This window comes from Solanum pennellii, chromosome 2 (assembly GCF_001406875.1).
Source record: "Solanum pennellii chromosome 2, SPENNV200".
NCBI lineage: Eukaryota > Viridiplantae > Streptophyta > Magnoliopsida > Solanales > Solanaceae > Solanum > Solanum pennellii.
In genome coordinates this window covers 23,145,363-23,157,454 of record NC_028638.1, presented here as the reverse complement: position 1 = coordinate 23,157,454, position 12,092 = coordinate 23,145,363, and the positions used below count along the sequence as shown (strand labels likewise).

At 34.7% G+C, this 12,092-nt stretch overlaps 1 protein-coding gene across 1 annotated transcript; it reads right to left on the bottom strand.

The window, feature by feature from the left end:
* Positions 1–3,514: 3,514 nt before the first annotated feature.
* On the bottom strand, positions 3,515–4,840 carry LOC107009813. The gene has a single exon (XM_015209140.1). It carries the CDS (start codon positions 4,838–4,840, stop codon positions 3,515–3,517), a length of 1,326 nt encoding a protein of 441 aa, XP_015064626.1.
* Between the last annotated feature and the right edge of the window lie 7,252 nt (positions 4,841–12,092).

Sequence of the window (12,092 nt, the reverse complement as noted above, 5' to 3'; positions counted from 1 at the left end):
TATATATTTAAACAATTATTATTCAAAGGAACAAAATAATTCATCCCCCAAATCAGTTATCATAATATTAACAAGAGCTTTATTTATTTATTAAGGGGCAAACTTTGGATAGTAAATTGAATCAGCCTGATAAACCTTAATCAAGGAGAAACAATTAGAGTTGATGGTATTCATATCATACCCGAACAATCCGAATAACCAAGAGCATAATAATAAGTAAAGAGATCTTCTGCCAATACACATAATAAAGTAGAGAAAAATAAAATCAACTCACCCAAATGAAGCTTAATGCACTTGTTAATCTCCTAAACACATGAAAAATAATTCTTCATGGAAATCATGAGCAGATTGAGGACCCCAATTAATCAATGCTATGATATAAATAATAATAATCTGAAAACGAGAAAAAAAAATTAAACCTGGACAGATCAATTGTGATCAATCACCCGCAGATCGAAATATTTTTCGAATGGTTGAAGCTCTTGTCCGAACCGCTTCCAGTTGCTGGAGTTTATGGCCGCTGGTCGTCCCTGCTGGAGAAGAGAAAAGAAAGGAAAGAGAAGAGAACAGAAAACTCACCGTAGTTCCGCCATAGCTGATGGTCGGAGTAGTTGCATTGACGAGAAAGAGACAGTGAGCTTTTGCTTGCTGCTTCTGCCGGCTGTCTCGCCTGGCTGCTGGCCGCAACTGCTAGCCGGAGTGGCTGCTGGCTGGCGTTGTCGGAGCTGCTGGCTGGCGTTGTCGGAGTTGCTGGTTGCCTCGCCTGGCTGCTGCTGCGTGGTGGCTGTCGCCGCTGGTTGCCTCGCCTGGCTGCTGCTGCGTGGTGGCTGTCGCCGCTCGTTGCCTCGCCTAGCTGCTGCTGCGTGGTGGCTGTCGCCGGCCTGCAAAAGAAGAAGGAGAAGAGAAGAGGGGCGAGAGGGAGAAGAGAAGAGGGATGAGGGGGAAACGAAGGAGAGGGAAGGGAGAGAAGCGAGAAGGAGATAAGGGGGGAAGAGAAGGGAACGAGGCGGGTAGCAGCTGCTGGCTGGCCGGGGAAGAAAGAAGAGGGGTCGCCGGAGAGAGAGGGAGGTTCAGGCAGGTGCCAAGGAGAGGGGAGGGAGAAGAGTGAGTTTTTTTTAGGTTTTGATTTTTAGTGCATTGGAATCAAGAAGAAAAAGGAATTTAATCACAACCGTTGATCTAAAGGGCTAGGGTTCGATCTAGGATTTATTTATTTAAATGGACGAATGAGATTAAAAGATGACATTTAAAATCAGATTTGGTTGGATATGAGATGGCTAAAATTGCAATAAAATTTGGCTAGAATTGAAATGAAAGAGTGGCTATGATTGAAATAAACTCGAATTCAAGTGGCTAGAATTGAAAGAAATTATGACAGAATAGGCTAGAATTTAAAATTTAGGGAAAGTGTAGAAATTACTATTTAATTAAAATACTACATATATTAAAATTTTGAAAATCATTTATTTTTTAAAACATTTGAAATTCATTAAAAAAAATTAAAATATAAATATTTTTATAATAATTTTATAAAGTAAACGATACTAAAATATATAATTTTTGAGAAAAATCGACTAAAACTTCAAAACTTTAAGTAAATTTTAAAATAGGTATTTAGTCGGATATAATCCTAAAAATGGTTAAAGGTCGGTCAAAATTGGGTGTCAACAGCTGCCCCTTGGTTGATTGAAATGAAGAATGAATTGTCAGGCAACCAACGTTGACTTAGTAGCCGATTTTGTCCGACCGACGAGAGATGTCAGTTGGATCAATTGAAACGTTATAAAGTTGAAAAAGGGTACGACCGAGACTTTGGTTTTAAGTCGCCTACATATCTCTGGTTATACGAGAATCAGGTCGTGTGTAGTTCTAGATTCAAGAGCAAATGAAACTCTTAAAAGTTGAAAGAGCGGTAAGGTATTCAGAAGGCACAATATCGGCTTGAATGGATAAGATTAGAGTAGCGAGAAGAGAGAGATTGAGAGGCTAAAAGAGCATGACAAAGAAGCGAGAAGAGCATGATAGAGTGAGATTATCAACTTTTGCAAGGTTCGGAATATGAGTAGTAAAGAATTGATAGGGTCTTTGTTGGGATAGATGATAGCATGATAATTGTAATCAGGGGCGATCGGTCATATCTGCAAATTCTAGATAAAATGTTAGCTTATAAAATAGATAAAGTATGACCAATAATAATAAAATATGAGTTCTAAATAGACAAGAGGTGATAAAAAGCGTATCTGTTTGAGACGTAGTGTAAGCCTTGATAGTCTTTGGCCCATCTCTGAAGAATAATGTCAAACTCCAACAGATGTGATAATATAGCGATAATAAAATAGACGGGAACGTATCGTAGTAATGTGGATGTATGTAAGCATCCTGTTGTAAGGCAGAAGAGTCTAAATGTCATATTGTAAGGCAGACGAGCATAAACATCATATTTTGAGGCGGAAAAGCCTAAACATCGTATTGTAAGGCGGAAAAGCCTAAACATCCTATTGTAAGGAGGAAGAGCCTAAATGTCGTATTGTAAGGCAGACGAGCCTGAATGTCGTATTGTAAGGCAGACGAGCCTAAACATCCTATTGTAAGGCGGAAGAGCCTATACATCCTATTGTAAGGCGGAAGAGCCTTAATGTCGTATTGTAAGGCAGACGAGCCTAAACATCGTATTGTAAGGCAGATGAGCCTAAATATCCTATTGTAAGGCGGAAGAGCCTAAATGTCGTATTGTAAGGCAGTCGAGTCTAAATGTCGTATTGTAAGGCAGACGAGCCTAAATACCCTATTGTAAGGCGGAAGAGCTTAAATGTCATATTGTAATAAGGCGGGAGAGCTTAAATATATATTCAGTCAATCGTAGAAGAAAGTTGATAATAGCCTCTTCAAAATAATCTGAGGATAGTATAACTTACATAGTAGCTCCTAAATATGACAGTACGCTCATATATATTTATTCCTGCATCCAGAGAAAAATCGTATATTTAAAAGGCGAGAGAGGGTCATACATGTGCTTGTTTTGCCTTTAGAGTTGCATTCCGTTGTGATGAAATTTTTGAGGATTTCTCAAAAATTTCTGCCCCAGTTTAGAGTATAAGATATATACTCGCTTTTTCAAACATCTTTATGAAAATTTTTGAGGTTTCCTCAAAAATTCTGCCCCAGTTTATTAGTAAGGAATTTTGATCCTGCTTCACTCAAAGAAAAAATTGTAAGTTCCAAAGAAAGTGATTGTCTTGTATTTGGACATTAAGGCTCGACTTCGAATTCAAGTGTCAAATATGTTCATGGATTGTCAATTAGTCTAGATTTGAATTTGTAAATGAGTGTTTTGAATGACCATGGGAAAGAAAGAAAATTTATTTGATAGAGACCGGACCCATGGAGGGTTGCCTACGTATCCAAAAAGGAAATCAGGTCAAACGTAGTTCAGATTTACAAGGAATGGGGAAGGCTTTGGGCATAAAATCTGAGAACAATAAAGCCAACTTTGTTCATAAGAGTCTTGTCCATATCAATTTCTCTGATGTGATTTACGCTTCCTTGTCAAGTGCCTAACATACATCTTTGTAGGGTCTCCTTGAACGATGAATGTATTCGCCATAGAAGGATTGCAATTGTTGTTTTGTCGTCCTTGTTGAACTATAATTTTTCCTTTTTCAATCATATTCTGAATCTTATTTCTCAATGCTGCACATTCTTCGGTGTCATGACCTTGAATGTTAGAATGATAGGCACAATTTTTGGATAGATTAAAGTTTGAAGTAGAGTGCTTGGGAATCCATCCATTTATTGGTCTTAGAAGTCCTTTAGCCCATAATCTCTGGAAAATGTCGGTCAAAGTTTCCCTTAAGGGAGTGAAGACGCGAGGTTTCCTCACCTTATGTTGAGATACCTGAGGGTAGGAAGGCTCAAGAATAGCATGAATTTGCTCAATATTCTGATTTCTTTGTTTCGGAGGTATATAGGTAGATGCATCTTCATTCCTTTCATCTAATGAGTCTTTCAGGACTTGAAAAGATTTTTGTGTATCAGCAATTCTTCCAGACTGAATGCCATATTCTAACTCTTTTCCAATTCGAATTAGACTGTCGAAACTTTGAATACCAGCAAAGAATAGGGTTTTGTAGTATATACCCTCAAGTGATCTGATGAGAGTTTGGACCAACTCCTCTTCATGCGGTAAGTGACGTATCTTGGAGGCTTCCATTCTCCATCGTATGACATATTCCTCAAAAGATTCGTGACTTAATTTCTTCAATTTGATCAAATTTAACATTGTAGGGTCAACCTTTTTATTAAACTTGTATTGTTCCACAAATTCTCGAGCCATGTCTTCCCATGCGAGCCATTTGTCAAAGTCTTGTTTGACGTACGAAGTGAAGGCTATTCCTGATAAGCTTTGAATAAATAACCTCATTAGGAGAGGTTCATTGTTTTCTAAGCCAACTAGCCTGCTGCAGAAATCTTTGAGATGTGCTATTGGATCCCCACGTCCGTCGAACATGTTGAATTTTTGTATTTTAAATCCTGACGGCAATTCAACTCCTGGGTGTAGACATAAATTTTTATACCTTAGGCCAGGAGTTGGTGTTGAATTTAATCCTCCATTCACCTTTTTCTCCAAGTCATGTATTTTTCGTTGCAGTGCATCTAGCTTAGACTTCTCTATTTTGTCACCTATTCCCTCATATTGTGAAGCATCAAAGTTGAGGCGTGATGGAGACCTTTGTTGAGAGAGGGTGTGAGTAGGAATAGGATGAGGAGAGATGGTCCAAAAGGTACTTTGTGTTGGACGAGAAGATGGGTGATTTTTTCGAAGGTTGAACATATTTGTCATGTTGCGGGTTCTTAGTCGAGCCAATTATCCAGATACTAGACAACCTTTAGTCAAAGAAGTAAATCAAACACAAAACCGAGTTATTATATAGTGAGCCAAAACTATAATATCAAATGAATGACACGATAAACTTAAAGTGGGACAATTAAAACAGTTAATAGAATAAGGTCACATAATTGATTCAAGTTATACTTTGCCAATTTGAAGTTTAGAGTCGAAGAAAGATTTTAACTCCATTTTGACATAATGACTTGATTTAAAATATGATGATCAAATTGACACATAAATATGCAATTTGTCTAAAGGGTGTTGGGGCCCTTTAGACAATAAGGTGCCTACTAATTATATGGATTGACGCCAAGGGTCAAACCACCTAGGGTTTATGCAGCATGTATGACCTAACAAGGACTTCTAAGAGTTGTCTTGACGCGGACTTGAAAGGGATTCTATGCGAGAGGCTCGTGGTTTCGCGGTAGTAAAACTATCCGTTACGTCCACGCATATGCCGACTCTATATAATGGGTATTTGAATAGAATTGGAGTGGTTGTGAGAGGTGAAAAGGCACAACATCACGAAAAATAGAAAAAAGGAGAGGGTCCCAATTGGGGGAAATATGAGCGGAATGCCAATTATCAAAGCAATAAACACTTAGCATTTAAATTGGAAAGTGGTAACATATAAGCATTTTATAAAACAATAAATAAATAAAAGGATTTAAACATATAAAGGTGTAAAAATAAAAATCACGCAAATAAGGAAAGAGGATAGGGGATTAAATGTAGTAAACAAATAAGGGAAACGGGGGAATGTGAAACATAGTAATAAACAAATAAGAATGGAGAAAAGGGGTGGAACATGAAAAGAACATAGTAAACAAGGCAACAAAATGATAGCTAAATATGATGAACACCTAGCAAATGATGAAATAGATAATATAAAGTAAACCCCACATAAATAAGAATGAAACACGTAATGGTAAGAACCTAATATCCCCAGCGGAGTCGCCATTCTGTCGCGCCCCACTTTCGCAGAAAACGGGTTTTGTGCACGACCTAACAACTCTTTTGGGATTTCGAGTTTGAGGAGTCGACACCTAACAAATTAAGGCGCGTTAGGGAACCTATCTAACTTAACTAGGTCTAACTAAGGTCTACGAGCCAGAGATTAGGGTGAGGGTTCTAATTACCTCGAGGGGAAGGTGTTAGGCATCCCTCGAGGTCCACAAGTGTGGGTCCCGACCGTATCTCATGCAGTCTATGTGGGGGTTACAATTAGCAAACAAAGTCACTTCATTTCATAATTTAGTTAATCTTGCTAAGTGATAACAAATACAAAAAAAAAAACAACTAATACTATTTTCATTAATTTGAGCATGCAAGGTAGGTGATAGCAATAAATAAACAATCAAGTTTTATTTTTATTTAAGCATGTGAGACTATGTTATAAACAAAGTTTGTAATATTAAGCAATTAATATGTGAGAAAGTAAAGTTTTGAAAATTGAGCAAGTTTTGAATATGAAATTTTTATTTTTAAAAAAATGTTTGTTTCTTTGTAGGGATGATGCCACGATATTGTTGATCGCGCTCCTCCACCATAGAAACAATTTTTATTTGAGGTCGGTCTAAAAAATAGTTTATGTATTTGAAAAAAAATGATTTAAAAGATTTAAAATTTACATGTAGTCACATAAATATTTACACATAAACACACATAATTCCTTTCAAAATTCATGGGTAGGTGATACTTCCGGGGACGCGTCGGGTTTAAAAATTGGAACTAGACCTCGTAGTTCCTTTAACTTTCCCACTAACGATAGGTTAGGAGATAGTGCTTATTTTTTTAAAAATAAACAATGTCATAATCAATCCAAAGTTTTAAAGGAAGATTGAATAATGACTTTTTAAGAAAATTATGTTGCAAGGCTTTGTAAGTAAAAAAAACTAGTAGAACATTAAGGTGGTAAATTTATTAAATGCAAAGGTTTTGATATGAAATATTCAAAAGCAAAGTAGTTTGTTAAATGCATGAAATGATTTAATTTATTATCACTATTTTTTAAGAAAACAACATATTGCATCATAAATGCGAAAAATTTTCAAGGGGACAAATAAGATTACTAATTAAATAATATTAACTAATTTTAGGGGGAGGGCACAAATATGCACAAACAAATTTTATTTTTTATGGATATGTTAAAAGTTATTTACAAGCCTATAGACATGAATTTCTAGGTGTTCAAACATATATGCATAATTTTGTAAATTTAAATGTTATGAACAGTTTAATCCTTAGGCATGGTTTCTACATGACAAGACAATGCTAAAAGTTAGCACCTAATCAACCTACTAAATTATTATGATTTGATTTTAACATTAAAAATTAATGGAATCTAGTTATTATTTTTTAGACTTATTAACAAAGCATCAAACAACTGATTGGATTATAACACCTACAAACAATAATTCTAGGTGGTTAAAGACAAACCTATAGGCATGATTTCTAAAAATTTATAATGAACAAGTAAGCATATAAATCCCCCTCCCCTAGACGACCCCCCAAATAAATTTATATATNTGAGTTTTTGTATGTATGAGTAATGAGAGAATGAGAAAGTTTAAGAATAATGTAGCATTTGTGGTAAGAAAGTAAGAATGAGTTAGAGAATGTGAGTTCTTTTCAAAGATGTCAATGTGTGTATGAAAGGAGGGGAGGGAGTCCTATTTATATAACAAATAAGGGGGAGCACAATAATGGAAATAAAATAAATCAAGGAGTTAATTATAATACTATTTTCCTTAAATTAGAGGAGAGCTAAAATCAGGAAATTATAAGAATATTTCATTACCAAAAATAAAATAAGTACAAATAATCTTTTACCATAAATGAAGAAGAGTCAAAACAATATTATTCTACCATATATAAACAAGTAAGAATAAATTAATAGAGTAGTATTTTTTCACAAATAAAGAAGAATCCAAAATAAGAAAATATTTAATTATATTTACCAAATATAAACAAGTAAGAAATTAGCCTTTATCTTATATATATTTTTTACCGAATATAAATAAATAAGAGAATGAAAAACTTTTCCCTAATAAGATAAGAAGTTACCAATTAGCCACACTAATTAATTAATTAGTCAAAGCACTATCAAAGAGATGAGCAAGAAAAATTACCAGAAATTCAGCAAGGAAAGAAAACTCTTCTTGATACGAAGTATATAATAGTCAACTTAATTCATCATCAAGACAAGAAAAAATATTTTAGAAATTGAACATCATTGATGGAAAAAGATCATGATAGGCATATTTCAAATTAACTTAGCCAGAGAGAATCAGCCAATTATCATATATAAACAAGCAATCAAGTAAAGTCATTCATCACAAATGACTAATATTCAGGCTAAAATACATCAACAATTTGAGATCAATTAGAGGGAGAGGATTTGGGATAACCAATCAGCCTGAGCATAACAAGATTTTAAAATTGTTTTAAGATATGTAGAAATAACTTGAGATAGAGGGCAGCTAACCACAAACAATACTATTAGAGCCGAAATTGATTCAGTCACAAAAAGACAGTTCAAAGCTTAAGATAATGCATCAAGGGTATTTCGAATTGGCGATATTATATGAATAAGACTAATAATATGAATATGGACAACAAAATAATAAATCTACACATTTTGCTTGTTTGCAACCTGTACAACAGTAAACGAAAGTTAAAAAAACTGTGTACGATCTGAGCACACATCAACGGAATAACGGAGCACAAATCAACAACTAAGATCAAATCGAACATGCCAAACACAGACTCCGAAGCAATCATCTCACAATAACCAATAATGTAATGAAAAAAGATTAAATCATTTGGATTAAAACTTACTAGGACGGATCTGTTGAGATCCGCCTTTGAACTCAAACTTCGCCGGAGATAGAGATTCACTTGTTCAATCTTATGGTTGCTGCTGACCGGAGTTGATGTTGCTCTCCTCGCCAGAATTTTTTTTCTTGTTTGGCGCTGCTGCTTGTGTCTGTTGACCGGAGCTGCTGGAGTTGTTGTCCGTTGTTTTGCCGGAAAAGGGAGGGGCTGCTGCAATGTCTCGCTAGGCTGCTGGTTTCGCTGGACAAAGCTGTTGTTCGCCGGTCACTGTTGTCCGCTGCTGCTGCGTGGTGGCTGTCGCCGCTGGTTGCCTCGCCTGGCTGCTGCTGCGTGGTGGCTGTCGCCGCTGGTTGCCTCGCCTGGCTGCTGCTGCGTGGTGGCTGTCGCCGGCCTGCAAAAGAAGAAGGAGAAGAGAAGAGGGGCGAGAGGGAGAAGAGAAGAGGGATGAGGGGGAAACGAAGGAGAGGGAAGGGGAGAGAAGCGAGAAGGAGATAAGGGGGGAAGAGAAGGGAACGAGGCGGGCAGCAGCTGCTGGCTGGCCGGGGAAGAAAGAAGAGGGGTCGCCGGAGAGAGAGGGAGGTTCAGGCAGGTGCCAAGGAGAGGGGAGGGAGAAGAGTGAGTTTTTTTTAGGTTTTGATTTTTAGTGTATTGGAATCAAGAAGAAAAAGGAATTTAATCACAACCGTTGATCTAAAGGGCTAGGATTCGATCTAGGATTTATTTATTTAAATGGACGAATGAGATTAAAAGATGACATTTAAAATCAGATTTGGTTGGATATGAGATGGCTGAAATTGCAATAAAATTTGGCTAGAATTGAAATGAAAGAGTGGCTATGATTGAAATAAACTCGAATTCAAGTGGCTAGAATTGAAAGAAATTATGACAGAATAGGCTAGAATTTAAAATTTAGGGAAAGTGTAGAAATTACTATTTAATTAAAATACTACATATATTAAAATATTGAAAATCATTTATTTTTAAAAACATTTGAAATTCATTAAAAAAAATTAAAATATAAATATTTTTATAATAATTTTATAAAGTAAACGATACTAAAATATATAATTTTTGAGAAAAATCGACTAAAACTTCAAAACTTTAAGTAAATTTTAAAATACGTATTTAGTCGGATATAATCCTAAAAATGGTTAAAGGTCGGTCAAAATTGGGTGTCAACACCCTTTTTGAAATTGGGATGAAATTAGCTCTTTTTGACATTATAAATTTTAATATAATAATTATGGGACACACATTCTACGCACGCACTTTTCCAAAAAGTGTTCAGACACAAAGATACACTCAAACACATGTAAGCACACTCACGTATGCAATAACGCAGACACATGCACACACATGTGATGTTGAAATTTGTTTTTTGTACACCGTATAACAATAGTGTTAAATGAAAATTTTATCCATAACAAAGTAAAAGGAGAAATAAAATCTTCTCTCATAAGGTTTAAGAAGAAAAAAAAATCAAGCTAATGACAAAAAACTCAAGCTCAAATCCAAGTAATGATATGATAAAAAATATGATTTATGTCAATCATGCTACTATGTTTGGTTATTATTTGATGGATGTCATGAATTTTTATAGAATGGTGATGATGGAACTAAGAAATGATTGTGCTAGTTGTGGATGTTTAAGGAGTTTTCACCAATGAATAGTCAGTAATTGTATCGTGCACCACTACTTTAATTTCTCTTGTTTTCATAAATTTCCACACCGATGTGTTATTTAACATTGTTGTGAAAATTTACGGGTTATTTAACATCATTTCATGACTCGATTTGTGTCTGTATAGTACATTAGAAAGCCCGTTGTGTACTATTATTCATGACACCGTAAGATTTTTTGTCCATGAAAATGTTCTTTTTAATTAATTCTGAAAGTTTTTATTTCTATCCCGATGAAATAAAATTGTGATTTGCATAATTAGTTGCTTCCTTCTATATTAGAACGGATGAAAAGAAAGTAAATGTTTATATTTGACTATGAAATAAATATATCTTATCGTTTATTAGCTTTGTTTTATAGTTTTTAAATATCTAAATATTGCAAAATTCACATTTTAAATTTAACAAAGTATAAATTTATACATTCTTATGAGCTGATTACTATTATTTAATTATTTTTTTAAAAATGTATTCATTTTCTATTGAAAGCATGATTTAGTTTCTTCTTTACGAAAAAAAAATAATAAAGTAGCTTGTTCATTTTTTTTCAATCATAATAGATTTTACTCTAAAACCAAATAAAATATCAAAATTCTAAAAGTAATCTAATGGTGAATAATTTAAATAAAAAAACATAATAGGTGCGGGTTTTTAATTTTTGTTGGAAACCTTTTATGATTTATTGAAAAAAATTTCAAATGCATAATTTGTTTAAGAACGTAAATTACACTACAAAATATAAAAAATTAAATATAGCGACCCTCTGACGAAGGCAGAAAAGATGAGATAACTTTCTAGATTATTTCCTAGCTTGAAGTAGATTAGATGTGAATGTCAACACATCAATTAGCAGGAGTCTAGTCAATATTTTTTTCTTTTACTGTGAGACTGGTTACTTGGGTTCTGATACCAATTTTTCCTGATCCAACCCACAACCCACAGGGCCATGAGGGAAACTATATGTTACCACCTAAGTAAGAGAAAACTTATATTTCAATAGTCAAAATATGCTAAAAGATAATGAAAAATAGATACAAATGAAATCATAAAGTTTTTATAAATGAAAATCTTCTCAAACAAATTAGGATTAAGACTCGTAAAGAAATTAACACCCTAAGGATTCCATTTAAACATGTAAAAGAGCTATTAAGAATAAAACAAGACATAATAAAGAAAAGACACAACTCTCACCATGCGAAAGCAGATGTAGAAGCTGCTGGAGTATTGGTCATCTTCACCTAATGAATCATCCAGACTATGCCTAAAAGGCATAGAACGAGTTGTATCAGTACGAAACCACATCTTGTTATAACCATCATTGGTCCACCCGACTCCTGTTTAATAACATAAGAAATCAACTACCAAGAATATACAATAAACCCCTTGCTCTCCATATTTTTACTCTCGGATACCTTAAAATACCCTACTTACTTCTTTCTATTGTCTATCCTTTTCCACATTGTGTCACGACCCAAAACCGAGCCGCGACTGGCACCCACATTTACCCTCCGATGTGAGCGAACCAACCAATCTAAACCTTAACATTTCAATTTAATATCAACATAAAGCAATGCGGAAGACTTAAACTTATTAATAAAAGACAATTCAATAACTTCTAAAATTCAACATCTATTATTTCCCCAAAATCTGGAAGTCATCACCACAAGAACATCTATGATCAAATTAC